The sequence below is a fragment of the Thermobia domestica genome, chromosome 1 (assembly GCF_964235325.1).
Source record: "Thermobia domestica chromosome 1, izTheDome1.hap1.1, whole genome shotgun sequence".
Taxonomy (NCBI): domain Eukaryota; kingdom Metazoa; phylum Arthropoda; class Insecta; order Zygentoma; family Lepismatidae; genus Thermobia; species Thermobia domestica.
Window position 1 is genome coordinate 385,661,783 of NC_137454.1, and position 24,270 is coordinate 385,686,052.

Below are 24,270 nucleotides of genomic sequence, written 5' to 3' on the forward strand. Positions count from 1 at the left end.
CGTTCAGATAAACACACATATTTTACACATAGTACAACCTAGACTGTCAATAGTTCAACCTCTCTGTTCTACAGGCTTCCTAAGTTATACAACGAAATGTCACGTACATATGTTGATTTATTTAATTCTGAAACTGCATATAGCCCTGCATTACGTCATTTTAATGGATAAATTCTAGTCAGGTATTGTCAACTCTTTCTTGTTATTACTTAGATGATATTATTATTATTGCGTTATGTTATCATTTCTTAGATTTCTTATATATTCCAGAGTAAACTGACGATCAGCTGTATCTGGAATTATGTAAATAAATAAAAGAAATAAATCAAATGTATTTGCATGAAACACAAACACAATGCACGAAATTAGAGATGAAGAAAATTCGAAAAAAAATCTGACAATCTCATGAAACCTCATAAGCTGAATAGCTTCTAAGTCTGGTTAACATGCATTGGGTCAAACATTAAAGAAAGTAAAAACTTACTTGGCATGTAGGTTGATTCCTTCTTTCTTTTTGCTAACGATTAAAAAGGTTTTCTTCACTCCTCTCCTTACTTGAAAACAGAAATAACAAAAAACCTGAACATAATAATGAAATTAGAAAACAAACAGTATTCAAAACTTACTCTTTTAATTTTTGTTTTCGCCAACTTTTTGTCCCTCCTGAATCCAAAGTCGATGCATCAATTGCATTTGGTGTTGACAAACCCGCAAAAGCCCTAAGGGCACGAGTTAATCGAGGTTTCTGGACTACAGCCATTTAGCAGATAACTTCTACCTGAAAAGCGAAAAACAACACAAATGAGATAACTCTTCAAATGAATGAAAAAAAAAATTTCTTCTTTGGCTTAGGGACTTTGTTCTGTACAAAGGTTTCACTAAAACTTTAACACTTTGAGTGCTAATTCCACATTTTTAGAGAGTGATCTTTTGTAGACTGTGGATTCCGTATTTATACGTGATGTGATTCCAAATGTATTTCAATGGTTTTGTTCCTTTATATTCCTCGGACTTCGTAGTTCGGAATTTCGTCAATTGATGGTCTGAAGGTCCTAATTAATACTTTGTTACACCCAGGGTTCAGAAAGCATATGTTTCTTGTTTGACCGCTAAAATGTCGAGAAAAAGCCTGTCGGACGATTCAATAAGCTTCAGTTTCTGAACAGACTTGTTTTCATTTTTTTAGCATTTTTCAATAGAGCAGGATTATTTTATACATAAGAGTAAAATTCTTTGCAGGTCATGTGAAAGTTAATTTTTAGCATTAGTTCAGATTTCAGTAGATTTTCAGACATACAGTTTCTTGCATCAGTCCAAGCTTTTCCCATCATTACTAAACATTCTTTCACAAAATGCATTGCTTACAGGTACTGATAATACAAACGCAACTAGATTAATCAACTCTGTTGAGTCAGATATAACTTGAAAAACTTTTAACCATTTACAATTAACCAGGGTGGAAAAAAATCATGATTTTTTTAAAAAAAATCATTTTTGTTGATTTTTTTGATTTAAATCGATTTTTTTTTATTTAAATCAAATCTTTCTCCTCGTAAGTTTCAAGTCGCGAACTGAAGAAAAAGCATTAGGAATTAGTATTAAATGCTAATTATGCCATTTAAATGAAAGTATTAGGGTTGAATTTTGAATTAATCCCCAGTTGTTAATCTCTGTTAATCCCAAACAATGTTTCTTAAATTATGGCTTTTTTAAAAAAGGAAAATTATGGACTTTCAGTCAAGCAGCTACATCATCATCCCTATTTATCCTAGGATCATGGTTCATACCTCATTCTCATCAGAATAGAACAGCCTTTGAAACGGTAACATTCACATTTCCCTATCATGTCCCTGAAGCGGGAAATTTTGAGAGAGAATGGATTTTTTTTTTTTTTATTTTGATCCCCTCTGGACTCCATTGTGTTAACGTACATATCTCAAAATCAATTGGGAAATACTAAGGGTTGTACTAAATGTGTGTATAAAATTTCAAGCTATCTTGAATACTGAGGGCAAGGAAAATATTTAACAATGAGCTAAGAACATTCCCACAATGCCCCAGATAACCCGCATGTAATATAAAAATTTCCTCAGACATCTCTATTTATTCTACGGTCGTGATTTGTACATTATTCTCTTCAGAATAAAAAAGATTTTCAATTGTAGAATGTCTCCATCGTGTATCTGGGGCGGAAAAATCACGAAAAAAGGGATTTTCTGTTAAAAATATCCTTTTTAGTTTTTATCTCTCTGGACCAACCCCCTGTTTGTCTGAAACACTGAAAAATACTAAGGGGTGCATTGAATAAATGTGCAAAATTTTAATCTTTTAGGTGCAAAAGTAAGCCCGCGAAAAATACCCCCCAGATTCCCGTATAAAAGAGGATATCAGGTGACAGTTTCCTGAAACATCCCTATTCATCCGAGGATCATGGTTCGTACGTCATTCTCTTTAGAATAGAACAGCCGTTCAAACGGTACCATTCGTATGTCTCCATCTGAATCGCGGAAAAGTCTATTTTGTTATTTTTTTTCTTTTATTAAGATTTTCCCCTCTGGACCCCCTGTTTTCACGCAGAGATCTGAAAACATCTGAAAAATACTAAGGGGTGCGCTGAACGAGTGTGCAAAATTTCAGTCTTTTGAATGCAAATGTAAGCCTGCCAAAAAATAAGAATAATAGGCATAACAAAAAATATCTTTTTAAATTTATGTCGTCATCACTTACTGTCTTGACGCAGAAAGTCGTGAAAGCATATGTATTATGTTCTACAATGCCTCCAGTCCTTGAAAAAAAAAAACGCAGTAAAAAAGTTTATTGGTACTATTTTAATCGAATAATGAAAATTCTATTTTTAATAGAATGAAAATAGGTAATATAATTTATAAGGTTAAGCATTAAGGAAAAAGTATAGCAACGTTTATCAAAATGTCACTTTTTTCACAAAAGTTACTGATAATTGGTAGGGGCATATTTTTAAAAAATTGGAACTAGCTTGAGGCACGAAATACATAAATTTCCCCTAAAGTTATAAATCTTTAAAAAATCGGAGAGGGGATAAGACCCCTCTAAATACGCCCTATTTCCTGGGAACAAACAAGCAGACGCGCACGCGAAAGAATTTTCGTCCTAAATGTCGATGGTGATTTCCCCGTTGGAACAGTTAAAGATTTTAAAACCCAAACCCATTGTTACGAAGAGAAGAAAGCAGTATTGCTCCGTTACCCGTTCAAAACGGGATTTTCCCTAATCATCCTGTGCATGACACTTGTTTTCATACTATGCTGTACATACTGTATACTTGAGTCTCATTGTATTATGATTATTAACTTCCGTAACCGAAATAACAGAACAGAAACGGGATTTTACTTATTTTCACTTTAAATTATTTTATTTCGAAATTTGATTTAAATCAACGATTTTTATTAATAAAATCAAGTGATTTAAATCTTGATTTAAATCAGACTGATTTAAATCAATCCACCCTGCAATTAACAAAAGAAGACTGATCAATTTCGCTATGCACTATTTTTAAAGTAGTGAATTCTGAATACATCTTGTCAATGTTTACGTTAACTTTAACATGATTCAAAATATCAGTAACATCAGACCAATTGAGAGGTGTTTTCCAAATTCAATAATTCACAGTAAAAAAAAAAAAAAAAAAAAAAAAAAAAAAAAAAAAAAAAAAAAAAAAAAAAAGCCAGTTCACCCGTACATTTTGAACAGCAACCCGTACACCCGTATCTGAGTTGTTAAACCCGTACAGTTGGCAGCCATACTCGGCAATACTATGTGAATAAATATTAAACTTTGGTACAGAACGGAACCAGGTTAAAGTATACGAGACGCACTTCCCGTTTGGGAAGGAGGAAAAACGCCATACTTTTAGGAATTATTGATTGACTATCTAGGATGTTAGAAAGTAGGTAGCAAAGTTGGTTGGAATTAGTTAATGAGTGATTGGAGAAGAAAACAAAGCGTACCCGGATTCCCCTGTCCTGCTTTGTTTTGACGAGTAGCGCGTAGCGCGTTTCAAAAGTTTGATGCAACGTCAGTGAATGCAACTGCGTCTGCACACATTGATGTAGGTGAAGACAGCAGTAGGAGGAAGAGAAGATGGAAGGAGTGAGTGGAAGTGCCTGTGCTGCATGGTTGAATTTTGGATCATTTACGACAATTTCGTAGTTCTTTAATTAATCTATTTCCATGAACAGTGATAGCAAATTAAAGATTTGTAGAAACTCAATAAATAAAATAAAGATTTGAAGACAAGATGGTGGGAGATGGAGGCGAGCTCGCACAAGCCACGTTTACGTTCGGTGGCCACGAGTCTTATCTAACAAATAAGAGTTTTCGAGTCTTTTCCTCTTTTCTACTAGGAAAATGCTGGACAAGCATTATTAATGTAGATCCTCAGCGTTTTTTGTTCCATCTTCCTTTTCCATTGTTATTTGCTCTCGTTAACTTCAACCCGTTCTTCAAAAGTGGGGTGGAACCTGGTACAATCATTCATACCGACTGCTGGAAGACATATGATAGGTTGGCTGAGATGAGGTTTCAGCACTTCACAGTGGATCACAGCCTGAATTTCGTACTGAAATTTGCCCTTGTACTTAATAATGTATAACTATGTGTGGGGGAAATTGAAAACGCATATCGCATTTCCCGACAACGTGGATAATTCTTATTGTTGCATTACCTACAAAAATGATTCTATTTGATGTACAAGTGGTAACAGAACACAACAAACCTTTTCATCACACTGTATTCATACTCTATGTTGGAGTGTGAACACAACGTGATCTGGGTTTGTTGTGTGTTCTATTACCAGTTGCATATGATATAGAATCATTTCTGTAGGTAGTACAACAGTAAGAACTATCCACGTGCACGCGAGATGAGAAGTAGCTGTTGTAAACAATACGGACCACCAACTTCAGAATAAATTCCTTATTTTTTAATGCATGCAAACTTTATAATTCGTATTCAGATCAAGCTCACGTATGTTTGTACTGCTAAACATACATTAGAAATGGGTTACCGTATTTCCTTTGAACAGTGAGATATTGCTGCTATAATTTCACTAACTAACTAACTAACTCTATGGCCTATGGAACCCGGAGGTTCAATGCCGCGTTCACAAAAGCTCTCCACTGACTTCTATCCTTAGCTAACTGCATCCAGTTTCTACTTTGTATTCCAATCTCTGCGAGATCCATCTTAATATTGTCCTCCCATCTGCGCCTAGGTCTTCCTAATGGTCGTTTTCCAATTGGTCTTCCAGTCAAGACTTTGAAAGCGTTTCTACTTTCTTCCATTCTAGCTACATGATCCGCCCAGCTAAGCCTCCTAGACTTGACGACCCTAACAATGTTGGGTAAACCATATAAATTATGTAGTTCCCCGTTATGAAGTTTCCGCCATTCCCCATTTCCGTTCCTCTTGGGTTCGAATATCCGTCCCAGGATCTTGTTCTCAAATACTTTCAGTCTATGTTCTTCCCTCAGAGTAAGTGACCATGTTTCGCAGCCATACAAAACAACAGGCATGATTATCGTTTTATATATTTTAAGCTTCAAATTCCTCGACAGAATTCGCGACGACAAGAGATTTTGAACCGAATAGTAACACGAATTCCCTGCTTTTAGTCGACATTTAATTTCTTCGTGGACATGATTTCCCTCTGTTAATATTGATCCTAAATATTTGAAACTATCCACTTTATCAAAAGTTTTATTTAATATTTTAACGCATCTATAATTTCCTGTATTACGGTCCCGACGCACTTCCATGTATTTAGTTTTCTCTACATTTACTTCTAAACCCATGTCCCTGCAAGCGTTTAATAAGATCTCTGCATTTCTTTCTATTGTTCTTCTATCATCCCCTATTAAATTTACATCATCAGCATATGCCATAACCTGGTGAATACCGTTCAACTCTAGGCCCTGGTTGCTATCTTTGATTTTCCTTATAGCGTATTCCAGAACAATGTTAAATAATAATGGCGACAACGCATCTCCTTGTTTCAGGCCATTTTCGACGTGAAAGCTCGTGGACAAAAATTTTCCTACCCGGACTTTACTTTGGGATTCATTTAAACATATCTTAATTAATCTAATTAGTTTTCTCGGTATTCCAAGTTCTGTAAGAACGTTGTATAATGTTTCTCTCCTAACCGAGTCGTACGCCTTTCTAAAATCAATAAATAGTTTATGTACCGGGGTATTGTATTCCCACTTTTTTTCGAGTATTTGACGAATGGTAAATATTTGGTCGATAGTTGATCGATTTCGTCTAAATCCGCACTGATAATCTCCAATAATTTCATCTGCGTATGGGGTCAGTCTTGCTAATAGAATATTTGAAAGAATTTTATAGGATGTTGACAGAAGAGAAATGCCTCGATAATTATTACAATCAGTTTTGTCGCCTTTCTTGTGAATTGGAACAATGATTGATTGTTATAATTTCACTCTTAGAATGAAATCACTGAAGTCGAAATAGGAAAAATATATCATGTTATGTTGCAACCTTGTGCAATAGTTGTTTGCTCCTCGAATTAATTCAGATTTCTTTTAAGGTTTCTTATTTCTATCTGCTTTCATTTTTGTTACGGAATTATTAAAAGAAATATACTTCACCTACCACTGTTCAACTATCTTGACAACCTATTTCAAGTTTAGTTTAATTATAGATTATGCCAATTGGTTTACAAGCTCTCTGAAGCGTTGGAATAATATTTCATTTTTAATGAAAGAAACAAAACCGCCATATAAAAAACAAATTGTTGCACGCGATGTTACAAATATGCAGATCATTTACTGTTACAAATGTACATTACTTTCGGGAAAATCCCGTATAAATCCAAAACAATAAATAATCCTTGTACTAATGAATTCCGTTCCGTTATGCAAAGGGATAATTATACTATTGTTGTTCTGCAGCCCCTTAGATGAAAATATATATTCATATTCCTCACATTAAGAAATATTATTGCAGTTAGTACCTCCTATCAGATGTGACAGCCGGAAAATAGCCACGTTCAAGAACTGTCAGTGGCAAGTATTGAGTAAGTCACTGTAATTTTATACGCAATCATTATCAGAAACACTTTTTTTTAACTACTTACCGAACTAAGTTTTACCTCATCGCTTCCAGATATAACAAAGAAAAACTGTAGTAAAAAATCACCAATAATCTCCGTTTAGAGCACTAATAGTTACAGATCAAATAGCCTAATATTAGTCCTCTCACGGCTTTCTTTTTCTTCTTCTTCTATTTTGGAGATTATCAGTGCTGCCAAAGGGTGCCACCAGAAAACAGCTAATTAACCCATAGAATATCGATAAAATTGTTTAAACTTTGACCAATTTACAGCTTACCGTATTTAATAATAAAGTAAACAGAACATTATCTACTTTTAGTGTAAGTGTACTTACTTATCTATCTTTTAAATGGAGATTGATAAGAATTTTGCGTGCAGTTTTACTATACGGATCCATAGCATAAGTAGTAGAAGTAGTAATAGTAGGAGTACTAGTAGTAGTAGTAGTAGGAACGGGTTAGAAGCCCCACAGGGGTTGGTTGGGTTCTGTTCTCCACGTAAAATGGGCAATTCCAAAATAATGCAGCGGGGCACGATGTCTCAGTGGTAGTGTGTTTATCTTTTGTGCATGGGATCCTTGGTGTGATCCTCTGCCACGTAAGTTTATAGTGAACAACATTGTGTTCGTGGATTTTCTCGGGGCCTTCTGTTTCCACAAACATTCTCATTCCATCTGTTTTCCATCATTATTCCCTTACGTTAATCATCCGCTTCCCTTATGGGGCGTTTACACTTGGTCGATTTAGTCGCACAGCTAAATCGACTCATTGCATTTGCGACTAAATCGAAGCAACTAGGCCGAATCAGATCGATGGATGTGTTCAATTGTTTCAACCGAAATTGAATGCTGCTTGTCGACTCGCTCTCCTCTGGTCGATTCGAAATCGACTGGCAATTTTAAAGATGTCCTAGCAAGCAGTAATTGGTACAATTTGCGGTGTTATAGCAGAAGAAAATAGAACGTCTTTCAATTCAGTTGCCAGTCGATTAGTCGCCTTCGATCAACAAGCGATTAAATTGAAGTCCCGTTTACACGGTCGATTAAGTTGAAAGTGACGTCAATTCAACTGAATCGAACGCAAATCGACTAAGTGTAAACGCCCCATTAGTCTGAAGGGTATAATCGTGTGACGATAAACTGAAATGTTTCGTTTTCCAAAATGCTGCATGACAAGTTGTCTTCTGTATAATTTGATCTCAAAATCGCATTCAACTCATTCAAGGAAGAGTGACGACATCCGTTTGGAGAATGATATTATTAACTTTAAATTTGATGATGGGCAAATCCTTTGTTTTCCTTTCGTAATATTGCCATCGTAATATTGCCTTTCGTATTGCCATCAATTAATATTAAAACTAAGTCTACGTTTTAAAATAATTATCATTCTATATGCTCTAATGCTTTATCGTTCAAAGCAAAGCAATAAACAATTCTGGATACAGAGAAAGAAGGTTATATATGTTTAATAAGTAAAGCTCCTTATTAAACATATAAGGTTATGGCATATGCTGATGATATAAATTTAATAGGGGATGATAGGAGAACAGTAGAAATAAATGCAGAGATATTATTAAACGCTTGCAGGGACATGGGTTTAGAAGTAAATGCAGAGAAAACTAAATACATGGAAGTGCGTCGGGACCGTAATACGGCAAATTGTGGAGGCGTTAAAATATTAAATAATGCTTTTGATAAATTGGATACTTTCAAATATTTAGGATCAATATTAACAGACGAAAATCATATTCACGAAGAAATTAAATGTCGACTAAAAGCAGGGAATTCGTGTTACTATTCGGTTCAAAATCTCTTGTCGTCGCGAATTCTGTCGAGGAATTTGAAGCTTAAAATATATAAAACGATAATCATGCCTGTTGTTCTGTATGGTTGTGAAACATGGTCGCTTACTCTGAGGGAAGAACATAGACTGAAAGTATTTGAGAACAGGATCCTGAGAAGAATATTCGGACCCAAGAGGAACGAGAATGGAGAATGGCGGAAGCTTCATAACGAGGAACTACATAGTTTATACGGTTTACCCAACATTGTTAGGGTCGTCAAGTCTAGGAGGCTTAGGTGGGCAGGTCATGTAGCTAGAATGGAAGAAAGTAGAAACGCTTTCAAAGTCTTGACTGGTAGACCCATAGGAAAACGACCAATAGGAAGACCTAGGCGCAGATGGGAGGACAATATTAAGATGGATCTCGCAGAGATAGGAATACAAAGTAGAAACTGGATGCAATTAGCTAAGGATAGAAGTCAGTGGAGAGCTTTTGTGAACGCGGCACTGAACCTCCGGGTTCCATAGGCCATAGAGTTAGTTAGTTTTAGTTTAAGTAAAGCTCCTTTATGAGCAACTTATTTGTATGGTCCTTTGCAGGGCAAGGAAGCACGATGGGACAGCGATACAGCGCTTACTTCTAGTATGTAGGGTATTTGGTTCGATCCGACAAGGTTTCTTGGCTTTCTCGAAGCACTCCCATTTCCTCCCACATTTCATTCCACCATCACTTACATGCCTTAATCATCCGTCTCCCTTAATCTAAAGGACACCATTGCGATGGGTTGAACTGAAAGTTTTCTTTTTTATCTACAGGATAACTGGCCAGTCTTATCTTGCTTACGGTTGTCGCGTTATGTGAATCTGGCAACGCTATATAGAGTAATTTAAATAGAAGAAGATGATGATTGAATTAATTCGCAAGCTCGTCTGCAGGTTCACCTTGCACTTTTGGGATGAAAACTAGTGGCAATTATTACCAAACTAGGAAGACAATAAGATATATGTATTGTAAATATGGACTATTTCAAACAGGACTTTTAAGTTTATTCAATAGGATTTGTATAGGTATCAAATACCGTTTTAACTTTTGAAGTATTTGAACAGCTGACAATGGATAGCAATCGTGGGAGTAACGACAGTGCAATTCATTACGAAACTGTACATGAGTTATTACCAGAAGAAATTTGGATCAAGATTTTTTTGTACTGTGATTTAGATGATATTTTATCATGTCGACGAGTTTGTAAATATCTTAAAAGGACAGTAGATTGCGATTATTTGTGGTATGTTGTTTTATTGTTTGATGCAATGTATGCGGATGTGATCCACATAAAAATATTTGGGTTAAGTACCGTATCGCTTGACCAATTTCAGGAAATTTACCGGGTCAATTGGAGAATTTATTTAAGTTTGTGAGAAAGAATGAGTCAAGGGAAGTAAGGGGAATAGTAAAAGTTAAGAAAGTGGTTGTATTTGTTGATTGTTTTTGATGATGTTAGCGGCAATGTATGTGGAGGCGGATGGACTATTTCGCGGAGAGATACATTTGTTTTACTATACGGATCCATAAATTGTAAAATGTACAGAAAAAAAATGGCAAGTCTTTAATTTGCCCATTACATGTCGAGAACAGAACCCAACCAACGCCTGTCGGGCTTCTAACCAGTTCCTACTACTACTATTACTACTCTTACTCCTCCTACTACTACTACTCATACTATGGATCCGTATTAAAGTAATACTGCACGCCTAATGTAACGTAATCTAACGTAACTTAATGTAATCCAACAAAATATACCCGAATGCAATACACTTTGGTGCTTTTTTTTCAGTTTTCAAAGTGGTCCGGCGATGCGGTACAAAAGCCAAATATTTGTTAGCTAGCCAAAAAATGTGTGCATGCTATCCCATTTTATGAAATTTATAGCCTACTTATGTTAATGAAATATTGGTAATAGTATACATGAGAACCCCCTGATCTGCGTTTCTTCTGTGTTCTATTACCACTTCTACATGAAATACCATAAATTTTCTACGTAGTGCAATAGTAAGAAGTATCCATGTGCACAAGACATGTGATATACGTTAAATTCCCCCCCCCCCACACACACACAGAGTCATAGATAATGTACAAGGGTACTACACATGCATATATAAAGTATAGGGACGTTCCTTTTTTATTTTCGTATCAGTCGATAAGTAAATAAAAGTCGCTTTGTTACCCTCTTTGTAAGTTCGTACATACTCAATGAATAATCCCTAAAAGTGTGAGCGTCCTGCTCCTTCGGGAACTGATGCAGCTTCATGTATACTATATCCGAAATATTAAGTTCCATTACAAGTAAGTTCACTTTCACTGTCTTAGAGAGAGTTTCTGAATGGAGGAGTTGTAATAATGGATGCATATTAACTTTGGAAGGGTTGAATATCAATATGAGGTATGCACATATGCCACGAAAACGACAGTGGTAATACTACGAAGCATCCTGTGCTAGGTGGTCACTAGAAGCAGTTTTACTATACGGATCTATAGTATAAGTAGTAGTAGGAGTAATAGTAATAGTAGGAACGGGTTTAGAGAAGCCCCGCAGGGGTTGGGTAGGTTCTGTTCTCGACATGAAATGGGCAAATTAAAGACTTGCCCAAATTTTTCTGTACATTTTACAATCTATCGATCCGTATAGTAAAACTGCACCGAAAGCACGAATGTCTGACAGAATCAAGGTAGGTTTGTAGCAGGGAGGCCCGCACGGGAAGTGTCTGTAGGAAGGAGGTGCGTCAATGACGTTAGATATACACATAAATGAGAATTGTGGAGATCACTTTATATAAAACATAAGTAAAATACTTGCACTAGAAAATTCGGCATTTGTGCCACAAAGTAGGTCCAGAATTTTCAGTTGAAAACGATAAAATTTTGCAGGAAATTCACTGTCGCTATCTTAGAAAGTGTTACTCAAGAATTCTTCGGTGTACATTCATTCTAAGAACACTTTGTCGTTTTGCGTGTGAATACTGTGTCCGGAAATATATCATAAAAACTATAGCGTAAAACACACTAGTGCTATCTAACCAGGTTAAGGGAGGAGCGCAGCAGGAGGCGTAGTGACGTGAGGGAATGGGTTCGTATGGCGCGTCAGCGATAGTGAGCCTGCGGCTAAACGATGATTTTGTTAAAAAAAAAAAAAAAAAAAAAAAAGACACTACGTTAGGTTAGTTCGTTAATATATTCACTGCAACTACTTACCTTTTGGTTTGTACAGTTCTCACATCGCCTTCAGGAAACTATAAACAATTCTCGTTTGTGGTAGAGGACTTGTGCAATTACTCTGATAAATAACCTTCCATGTGCTCATCTCTTTTTCGCACCATCGAAACATTTGAATATGTAACTATTTTTTCATTTCTTTATTTTCGGTGCCTTCGTGTATTTGCCAAACTTAGTGCTCAATTTCAATAATCCGTGTCGCTTCACAAAACGTCATATTTGGGAAATCGAACTCCCATCTTTGAATATGGGAAAATAATTTCCTCATCACCCCTAATGGCTGACACCATAGCTCCATTAAACTTGTTTAGTTACTGTGAATTCTACGAAAAATAATCAATTTACCATTTGTTTCCTGTAAATTTTTACATATTTTTGATATTTCTGGACCTACTTTCTGACACTTAACCCGAAAATTCACCAATTCTAACTTTTCATCATTGGTTCCTTATGGAGTATGACGTGGTAAAGAGATACTTTAGATTTCCTGTTTATACATTATTATACATGTGAGAGGTAATACCCCGATATATTTAAGTTACTTACACAATCTTGTTTTGAAATTAAGTAACATATTTCTTGCGTGGATTTTACAAATTAATGTACTCACAATATGGGATAGCACCGATTTTTCTAGTTTATAGAGTGAGAATCTGGGGATGCCTTTTGATTATTATAACTATAATGTATATTTTAGTCGTAGTCTTTTCCTAATTTCTTAAAAAGTTGTGTATGCAGTTAGCTAATTGGAATATGTGTGCAGCCGTATATCGCAAAAGCGAGCAAGTAGCATATAAGGCTAGGGTGATATTTAAAGTAGAGGAAATACACAAGAATAATTTGTTTCGGTATTGTCCTAGTTTAGAAAACCGTTCGTGATTTATATTGTTCTTTCATAGCGAAATGCATTCCTAGCAGCGTATGATTTACTTCCTGTGGGAGGAATTGCATTTCTGGGTGCAGATTCACTTTGGGAGAGCTTAACATTTATGGGTATAAATACAGCTTGTAGAGACCTATGCCATAAGAACGACAGTGCAAACAATACGAACAATCCTATGCTAGCTGGTCACTAAGAAGTACAAAATTGTATCTAACCGAGTAAGAATGCGGCGAATATGGTGTGCCTGGACGGGGATGCATCCGTAGGGGTCGGGTGTGTCAGCGATGGGAGATGTGCGTAAACGAGACTAATAAGAACACTGCGTTTCTCATGTTACTAGATGCCTTATGTGTCGGATAGCTTTATCGTTACGGATCATGACTTAACACACTGCATTGACATACAAATTCATTTCATCATAGCTTTCTTATGGATGAGTTAAGTGATTTGGTCTCTTCCGCTCTCAACCTAAGTGCAAGGATCTAAAACTCGCATTTTTGGTTTCAAACAATACATCTGTTAAGTAAAGAAAGCGTAGGCCGGCGTATGTTCCAATTTATTTTCATGTAAATGTGTTCCCTTCCCTCACTAATCTTTGGTCCATTTGTTTTTTTAAAGTTCTCTCTTTCAGAAACTTAATAGAAAAATTGCAATTCTCTCTTTGTAATATAAGCAGTGTCCGAATTAGGGTTATTGATACTGGGGCGGAGGAGGGGTAAAATGAGGTTGAACAGGACACAAAGGTCTGGTGCAATAATTCAAAATAAAACAATGACGCCCTTCTTTATTGGATGTTGGTATTACAATCATGTTTCATTGTTTAATTCGTTTATTTACGTTTATAATTTAATGTGAATGTGTATCGAGATTTCTGAAATTAAGCTTCCAGTAAAGAAATCGATTTGATTACTGGAAGTTATGTGTTTAAAAGCCAATCAATTCTATTAACTAATCTTCTGAAACGATTATTGGGATATTTATAGAAAGCTATGTATAGAAATAATAGGATTCGTCTGTAAGCACATAGCTTATGGGTTCCGCCTCATTTCATAGATGTTTCCAGGTTATATTCTTTTACTAGTAAACAGGGTTGGCTGGTTTAAACCAAAAAGAACGAAAAATGCTTTAAATCGTGTGAACTTCATGGCGTCGTTTTCACATATCAAACCATCTGCATTAGATATCTTCTTTTCACCTTTTAATCAAGGCGTCCCATGTTCAATTCTATGCCGAACCACAACCCTTCTTTCAAGTGTAAACCAAGTAGTGGTTCGGATGTCAGTTTAAGCGAAAGTCTCCTTCTTAATAACCTAAGTATTACATAAAGATATTAAGCGTAGTCATACGAAACGAAACCAAATTCTATACTATTTCTGCTTGCTTGAATACTTGTTGTTTTATAAAGAAACCAAGGTTACCTAAATATATTGATAGAAATTGGCAAAGTTTATTAACTGCCTACGTAGCTTCCAACATTAGCTTGGATTCAATTTTGTTTTAATTTTATTGAATGATACCTACATACTAAATTTGTAATTTAATACCTCAGTTTTAGCGTACTGATTATGATACGTTGACCTTAAAATACATGCAGATATATTCAGAGTAATAACAGTATTTTCCCAATGCCTAAGGCGGGAGTTTCCCGATTTATATATAATTCTGTATAATGGTTTCATTTGAGCAACTGTTTATCTTTTTGTCCTTCTGAAATGACTCTTGACAATTACATTAAAAAGTATGTAACGATCAGTACAACGTACTTTTATCATAAATCCTTCGTCAGTGAGTCGGCAGACTCATTGCATTTGTAGCCAATTAATCCCGGTTTCGAGTCCAAATGGAGAACAATTTGTCTCGGACGTTAGCCAAGAAGCGTTTGGATTCCGCTTTAAGCTTATGTGATCCCTTCCAGCACAATCCTGTTGTTGCATAATAACATCAAGGCGAAACAAACCTATTTCTGTCCATATGTAATATAAATACATAGAGCAAATTATTCAAACAAACAAAACAAAAAAAAAAAAAATGGTTTAAACCCCAAAAAACCTGGTTTAAACCCCAAAAAAAACTGGTTTAAACCAGAAAAACCTTTTTTTTTTTTTCAATAAAAACCATGGTTTTTGCCAACCCTGCTAGTAAATTATGTAATTATAAGAAATTCAGATATTACTTTCCAAAATTTAGAGTATTACATCAAATATGCATAGCTGATGCAATTATCATCTTGCTTGCTTACGAAGAGAGATTTGATATCCTACTCTTGATCATATGATACTTATCGAAATGTTACAAAAGTGGAGCAGGATCAAAAAGACTTTTCAGCTCTTCTTTCATACAGCGCCGCAAATTCTCTCTTGAGTCTATTCTTTAACTTAAGACAGAATACTTGTCTATCATTTCACTAAGGTATTCATCAGGTAATCTTATGTGATGGTTGTCAAATTCTTCAATCACGAAAAGGTTCGTAGCTACGAGATGACCAGAAAATTCAAATCTACTTTTAATTTCCATTACTATCGTGTCATATTTTAAAATTTATTGTAAAATTTCCATGTTGCCCACCAACCTACGGTTGAGGTGAACAAGAAGAAGATCGTGTCATAAACTTCTATCACATCTTTTTTCATGGTGTCTGATTCTTTATTATTAGTACTCGGTCGAAAAAGTTTAAAACGCTTCTTCAAGCCAGCCACCCTGAATGAGGTTTTCCTCATTCACACCAGGCAAATGCCGGGGTGGTACCTAACTTATAGGTCCCAGGCCGCTTCCTTCCTTTCCCAATTCTTTCTTCCTTCCCTTTCCCCGGATTGTATGCTCGCCAAGGGACTTCATCCCTCAAAACGTGAAGGGCTAAATGGCTTTAGATGTCGAAAGCCCAGAAATCTCAATCCTAAACCCTTTAATATTAGTACGTGACTTTTTCGATGGAATGCTGATATAAACTTCCACCTCATTTTGAACCTCCTCAGTGATGAGATCAATTTCCAACTTTACTTTCAAAATCCTCATTTCAAAGTTGTAGGTTTGTTCTCTGACTAACAGGAAATAAGACTTTCTTTTGTAGTTGAGAAAAAAAATCTCAGCATGAGGCATGATTCTATCTAAAAATGTTAACCAGAATACAAATGTCTCACCTTTAAGCCTTAGTTTATATGCTCCAGTTTATTCAATAGTACTGTGTAATTTTTAATGTCTTCATTGTTTTCATATGTTTCCGTTACCTCAGTTCTTTCCTGTACTTATAGATCTACCTAGTGTAGGATATCAGTTGGTTTGGTTTAAATTATAAAAGTAAGTGAACATTAGTTAGAATTTACGAATTCTTTTTGTCAGCAATACTAGTTATAAGTTTGTAATTATATCATTATATAATTTGCAATGTGTATTGAAGATTGTCTAGGAGCACCAGGGAATAGTGACACGAACTACCGAGTTAAACTGAATTGTAATGGCAGTAGTGACTTTGGGACTAAAACGTGGGAGACGCACAAGAAAAAGATGACATTTACTGGAATTTCAACTGTTGGGTATAACTTCCGAGTACTTAAAAATGAGGAAGCTTCAATGTGCTAATTGAATATTTCTTACGACGACGGGGGGGGGGGGGGGGGTAATAACCCGTATAGGTACCAGACTTCCGGCTGTAGTAGAAAGATTAGAATGAAAACAGAATATATTCTGGGGATGCTTAATTGACTGCAGAAAGTCATTTCGTGCTATCTGTTACCGGTTTTACTTCATAGCGGTCACCGTTAAAGCCAGAACTGGCCGATTTTCCTTCACAGGAAACCACTTTTCGCTTTTTTCTCTCTTCATGGCGACCAACATTAAACCCAAAAATGGTTTATATCTGAAATTTTCAGTTGAATAGGGGGTTAAGACAGAAGTTATTTCGTATTCTTAGAATGCTAAATCGATTCAAACAAACGCTCCTACTATTACTTAATTAAGTTTGATGCTAAATACCCAACTTTAGATTTATGGATGCCGCATAAGATTTAGGATTTCTAGCTGTTTGAAGATAGTTGCAGTTTTGTGAATCGTCTGTACCTTCTTAGTAAATAGGTTTATTCCTTTTCATAATCGAATTTTCGTATAAAATTTCAACACAGTAATTAGTGAGTTTTGGAAAATTCACTAGTATTTAAAACTTTGTGAGTAAGATTGTTCCCTGATGAATAATTCCTTTATTATCCCCACCTTTGTGTACGTTAGCAGTATCAGTTTATTTTTTTATTTTGATATGTCTGTACAACTATTAGCGCTTATTACTGTTATCAACTATATTGAGTAACATTATTCATTTATTTATCTTTATTTACTTATTTTCCTAATTGCTGAAAATATAAATTGCATATGTCTGTGGGTCTTCGTGGTCATTTGGGTAAATTCTGAAGTAATTTCCTTGACGTATGTTTTTTTAAGGTGCAAAACGAATTTTTTAACTGCTGCATACCAACTCCATATACCAGTATCCTCTATACTCAGAAATTTTGAGGAAAGTGTCTGTAAAGAAAATGGTTATGATTCAAGTGCTCAAGTTATTTTAGAAACACTGCATGTACTGTACAATTAGTGGATAATAATAATAATAATAATAATAATAATAATAATAATAATAATAATAATAATAAAAGACTGTCCTTATGTGATTAAAACTGAAACTTCTCTTTTTCAGGAAGCTACGATGGATGGATCTTGTATCATCCTCGAAATTTATATTCCCCGAATTAGAAGATCTTCAAGCTTTAAGTGTAGACTTCAAGAAAATGTGTTTTCGCTTGCGGACAATCTCCAGCTCTAGTGAAGTGAGATTTGTACGATGTTTGTATTGCAGAAAGTACACATGCAATCAAAACTGTTTGGAAGACAGATGTTCGAAAGTAGTTATTGATATCGGCAGCAAATTTACATGGGTTATAACAGCAAATTTCGGATTAAAGCGACATCTGTCAATGATCGGAGTTCCAAGAAAACTCAAATGCGTTGATTGCGACACAAAAATTCCCAGAACTCAGCAGTTTTCTGTGCCGAATTCCGAAGAACTAGCAAGTTCATTTTGTGAGGTCATTCCAGATAGATTTAGGTGTTGTCGTCCCGGAAGCACAGAGATAAAATTATCTCAGCACACAGGACTCCAATACTATAGCCAAGAATTACAAAATCTTGATGAAGAATCTGAAGTAAATTGTGCTTTTTGTATCTTCTGCAATCAATCCAGACTCTCAGTTTTACTTGATGAGAGGCAACATATTCAGAAAATGTGTAAGATGAAGAGCACCGTGACGTGTTCCAATGATCTCACGGAGTTATCGAATGGATTTTGTAAAGACACATCTAAAGCGCTTAAAATCTTAAACGTTGATGTTGTTAGCCCTGCCAGTGCGATGAGGGATGAAAAGGCGTTTCCAATCGTGAAAGCGTATCTGCAGCATTTACTACATCAAATGAATTTACTGGAAGATCTCCGAAGGCCTAATGGATCGCTGTTATTTTGTGTACCAGTAGGTATGCCAAAAGCACTGAAAGTAAAATTAATCAGCTATTTGTTTGTAAAGGAAAGGCTCAGTAGGTGAGTAGCGTTCTCGCTTTATATTCTAAAGATATTTTGCACCCCTAGAATTAGACTGTTATAGCTTAGAATAGGTTTTAAATTATTAATTTTTAATGTATGATAATTGTACTTTGTATGTATTTAAGAAAAGTTTTCTCTGCAATAGTAGTAACTTTCCATATCGATATAACGTTATAATTCCCCAAAACAGAACAGACTTTTATTATTTATTTTTTTTTTAATTTTTAGATGTAATGATTTTTTTCTTTCTTTTTCTTATGTGAATGTTGTGAAACTTCATGTCAAAGAACTGCATAGTTCATACGTTTACGGAACATTGTTAGGGTCGTCAAGTGTAGGAGGCTCAGGTGGGCAGGTCATGTAGCCAGAATGAAAGAAAGTAGGAACGCTTTCAAAGTTTTAACTAAAAATCCAATCGGAAAACGTCCATTAGGTAGACCCAGACGCAGATGAGAGGACAAAATTAAAATGGATCTCGCAGAAATGGTAATAGAAAGTAGAAACTTGACTCAGTTGGCTAAGAACAGAAGTCATTGGAAAGCTTTTGTGAACCTGGCATTGAACCTCCGGGTTCCATAAGCGATAAAGTTAGTTAGTTACGACTTTTTTCTTACCTGGAAAATTGACATTTTAGAGTTAACGATAGTCTTATTGTGTGAGGGGGGACAGATTTATGTTTACATTCAGAAGGTATAACTGTTTGATCATGATTTTTATGTATCGGAATTCGAACCTTTTTCAGCAGAAAGACTATCCATCATGTCAGGCAGTGTAAACGACACATGAACTGTGTTTTGATTTGATTTACATATTTAAATTTTGCGTCAATGTATGAATATTTTTACCATTTAATTAGGGATTTGCATATGAAGTTTAATGGAATTTGCATACGTATCAGCGGGAGCATGTATCTTTTATTGGTATTTTTATGTATATATATTGTTTATTTTGAATATGTAATTTGAACATTGAATAACAACAGGACGAGACATCAGATTGGAGCAATGATATTTTAATATTATTTAATATTGACTTCGAAGAAGACAGAACATTCTATAGTTTAGATACGCTATTTTGCTGGCAGAGAAGCAGCGAAGTCCTTACAAAAAAAAAACGTAAAGAAAGCTTGTGTTCCTAACGGACCCTTGGTCTCCCACGTCGTGGGAAGATATAGGAATCAAGGTAACCATCTTTATATGGGTAGAATACCTATGAGCTCCAATGTTCACATATATGGATAGCTAGTCTCACTTCATAGGGTAGTTGTAGGTAGGAGCATACACTGCCACTACAGCAACACAGAGTCCACGAATACAATGCTTTCAAAATCATAAAAATTTTAGCGTATCTATGAGAGAATTCAGGATACAAAGAGGTGCTAGTTTTTCAAGACACACCTACTTTTAGCATGTTAGTCTCTAGAAGCGTCGCTTGGTCAACGAACTACCGTCAGAGAAAGGGGAAGTTGACAAATTCAAAATTGTGGACGAGTCCACTTGAGTCATAGTGGTAGTCGTCTAGAACTCTGTTTGTAGTAGTACAGTGACATCCGCAAGATGTCTCTGTTAAAAGATAGTTATCGTCTGCTCCGCTGATACATGATTTGTTATAATAGTATGTGTGATGTTATGTATTTTGATTATGTAAATAAACTTTCTGGGTGTTCCCGTAGTTTTAGATATATTTAGCTCGATATATATTTTGATTACTACAAATGGCTTGTACTAATGGCAGTTATGGACCTAGTTGATGGTTGTGGGAAGTATTCAAAAGACGAACACACACCTCAGTTTTTTTTTTTTTTTTTTTTTTTTTTAAACCTTGACGAAATTCACTACTGTTGCAAGAGAGAAGAGCACTCGCAAATAGTTTTATATTGCTTATTTTGATGTGTCAGGTTACGACAGCCTTGTTTAGGGTTCATTTCATATATTAGCATTTTGTGTAGTTTATTTAAATTGTGTTATTAATATGAGTAATCAACTAATAAGCAAAATCCTTCAATGCATTAGTTTCAGAAATTTGCAATATTCAGTGTCACTTGGACAAACAGTTGCGGGTGTCGCCACTAGGTGGTACCACTTGTCAAGTTGTGTACGTAAACCTGTCAAGTGATCAAGTGTAAATAATTTTGGTTGTTTATTTTAATATTACTATTATATACAGCACAGTGTTAGTGAGTGTCATACACTAAATGAAAGCTTGATAAATAAGCTATCTAACACGCATAGTGACTGTCAACGATGTAATTGAAGTGAGGTACAAATTGCAAAAGAATTTGAAAAAGTGTTGACTATCGAAATATCTAGGTCATTGGGAGCCTACAGGTGAGTGACATACCTCCCACACCTATTTCGGGTGAAGCGGACTATAATGGTTTGGCCCAACCCAAAGTTGGAGCGAACAATGAACCTGGAGGTGAATAAAACATTACGGGACACAACCAGAAGGACAGTTGCTTCTTGGATCGTGAATCGTGTACATCGGACACGAAATTCGGAGTTATTGTTTTTACCGCCAGTTACTTGAAATTTTATAATCGACATTCGTTGTGTTCAGATATGTGTTGAACATGTCAGTGATTTAGTTTCAAACCATATACATAGTGCGTGTGTTATATTAAATGTGCACTAAGCACTAATTTACCGCCAATTTATCTTCGTTAACGCTGAACTCATATTCTTTTGGTAGAATGAGAGCGTAGGAGGTATTATTAACATTTACCAAAGTGCGGTTTGCGGAAATGTCTGCAAAGTGATTTTATATTAATTAAAACATGCACCAAGAGTTAAAAGTGTGAAGAGACAATGCTTCCGCGTATAGTTTGTGAAGTGCTTCGCACAAGTTTTAACATTTGCTGTTTTACGTCATACGCCGTATCACCTGTTAATATTGTTTGCAGTCAGGTACAGTATTGGTAAAAAACAAACTCTATGCCTGACTCTTTAGGCAATCACCAATACTAAAATACCGTTTAGTGTATTTAAATGCCGGTTAATACAAGAGACTAAGCCTTTGCACTTGTATAAATGAGGCGCGGTTGGTGTCATATAACTCCAGTACGTCGTATAATGGAACGCTAGTGTGAACTTTCAGCATATATTCAGATATTCACTAGTCCCATCACACAGAGGTCTACCCACAGAACCGCCGCTAATGCAGCAGAACTCCAAGGTTAGAGGGAGTACGACTGGTGGAAGAGTATAGCAGCACGACACGAGAAGACGGAGAATGGTCGCCGGAAACGGAAGAAATACTACAAGGAGGTGTATACCGTGGTGAAATGCAGAGACACTGCAAGTGAGAAGATATCGGCGAAATTAACAAAACCGTGCACGAACAATTAAACATGAGAGCTCAGAAAGTGTGATTAAATTTTCAAAGCGAAATAATTTATTAAAATTAATATTTTTTTTTTTCTCTCAGGTCTCATTGCGAGACCGTGCGCGCGCGTGTGCTCCTGTAAATCACAATATTATGTGCATCTAATATATTGAAGTGGTGCATTAAAAGGAATATCTATGGAAATTTGAACGTCTTTCTTGTCTACAGTATGGCCGTAAGGTATGTGTTAACCTTTAGTCTATTTGTTTCCTTTTCAGGCCAGATGCTGGGTTTATGAAGGAATCGTGAAAGCGATGTCCGTCTTTTGGGTATCTTTCACATGCAGGATGGGTGTTAAAACCACAGATTACCTGAAAACTAGAGTTTCATGCATAAAGAGAATCTTGTTTAACTTGTCAAAATTTTAATTTAATTTAACTTAAGACTCTACCGACTGAACTAAATTTAGTAAATTAACTTTGTGACTGGAGGTTGCATTAATTTAAAGTATTTTTCAGAGTACATATAACGTCTCCTCCCACATTTCCATTCTAACATATTAGTTATTTTGTTAATTTTATTCATATTATGCAATCTTCCTTCCTCCCGCTCACAGCAGGCAGGACCTACTGGTGAAAGTGGGATCCGAACCACTATTCGGCTCCCACTGGGCATCGAATCCAGAATTACAAATGCAAAGAGCATGCGCGTTAGTCACTTGGCCATGAAAACACATTAAAGTGTTTGGAAAGTATAGTCGTATGAAGATTGCACTGAATGTTTGGGGAAACTGACCGGAAGATGGTAGCCAGAATGCAATGTATTTTTATTACTTTTCAAATTGCTTGCTCCTAACGGCAATACACTTGTCCATTCAAATAAATCAAATGTTAAAGCAGTTACGCCACTCAACAATAGGTACCTCAGAAAAAGACATTTTGTGTGTTTGCTTTACCTCTCCTGGGCTTAGAAATCGCTGCCCACTCATTCTTTTTTGAAGGTTGAAAACAAGACAAAATCGTTAGCGGCTAGAGCTGGTGAGTAAGTAGGATAAGACATTTTTCATTGTTCAGAAACTCCAGTGTTTAAGATTCTGTGTGAGAGCTTGCACTGTCATGATGCAAATGATGCGACGTTTGAGATTGTAGGATCAAACTGTGTTAGCTGCTTCTGGCAAACAAATGGTAGTGTACCACTCAGTATTAACTGTTCCGCGATTCTCCAAGGATTCCCGGAAGGATAAAGCAACCATTTGCTTTGCAACTCTTCGTCAGCAAACAGCCTTAGTTAGTTTTAACTCATCTTGGGATATCCATATACCAGATCTTCGTTTAGTTTCGGAATTTTTTCAAATTTGTTTCAGTTCAACGTTGGATGGTTATGCCCTTTAAGCCAAAGTAACGGATGATTCATGAAAGTGAATGATGTGTTCTCCTCTACCGGAAATGGAACCTGGGTATAGATGTTTTTTTGCATCACTTTTTTTTATGGGATCTGAACAAAGAAGCAGTAACGTTACAGCTAAAACTGACATCGAACTCCAGTTCCTTACGTGGCTTTGTTTACCATAAGAATCCCAATTATTTCAGAGTTCCACACGATAGTGATAATAAGTTTTATTCTTCGCAGGTGGCCAAGATGTGCCTAAAATAATATGAAAATAGGAAAATTGTGGGGGGTTCTCTCAAAAATCTCTCAAATTTCACTTGCCATTGGGTGTGTACATCATTTTAGATTTTTTTTTTTTTTTAATCCGCAAAACAAGGTACAATTCATTTTGCTTGTGTAATATAGAATATAAATATATTCATTTCAAAACTTGTATGCATTCACTGCCCAATATACAATTAAAAATATAGTTCACATCCCACGAAATAATATTCTCTTGCCTGAACAGAAGCTAGTCAGAGACGAATTTTATGAGAATATTTGAAATTTCGGTAAATTTCCTTGTTATTCCCAAACATTATGTGGAGCTGATTAACAGACACCAGCATATAACATCTTGTTCAGTTACAAATAAAACGAGGAATCGTTAGTCCTCTTGATACATGTCCACTGAGCTGTTTAAGAAGTAAAAAAAAGCAACGGAATCACAAAAAGAGATAGTCGTTGCATAGGATTAAAGTACATATCTCTTCATAATTTTAAAAGCATATGACTTTGGACCTTTTTATGTGACTATTTAAAACAATTATTTAAGTATAGGACTACCGTGCAAAACTCGGCTTTTATTATTGTACATGAGAATATTTATGACTTGGCAATCAGTTTTAAAATTAACCAAATAAAAGCAATATATAGCATATATATATATATATA

General features: G+C 35.6%; 2 protein-coding genes across 3 annotated transcripts in view; one reads left to right on the forward strand and one right to left on the reverse strand.

The window, feature by feature from the left end:
* The window catches only part of obe (activating signal cointegrator 1 complex subunit obelus), a 230,274-nt gene extending 222,984 nt beyond the window's left edge, over positions 1–7,290 (reverse strand). Inside the window, exons 1-2 of the mRNA XM_081732076.1 lie at positions 7,136–7,290; positions 627–778 (exon numbers count right to left, since the gene is read on the reverse strand). Coding sequence (XP_081588202.1) covers positions 627–760 — 134 coding nt within the window. The 5' untranslated portion in view covers positions 761–778; positions 7,136–7,290. The remainder of the gene's footprint in view (positions 1–626; positions 779–7,135) is intronic.
* A 2,456-nt stretch (positions 7,291–9,746) lies between these two features.
* LOC145664972 (uncharacterized) overlaps positions 9,747–24,270 on the forward strand; it is a 39,118-nt gene continuing 24,594 nt past the window's right edge. Inside the window, exons 1-2 of one of the 2 annotated variants that reach the window (XM_081732140.1) lie at positions 9,747–9,960; positions 17,728–18,621. In XM_081732140.1, coding sequence (XP_081588266.1) covers positions 17,741–18,621 — 881 coding nt within the window. In that variant the 5' untranslated portion in view covers positions 9,747–9,960; positions 17,728–17,740. Of the gene's footprint in view, positions 10,179–17,727; positions 18,622–24,270 lie in introns of both variants that reach the window. The other variant, XM_081732130.1, reaches the window with a different exon arrangement.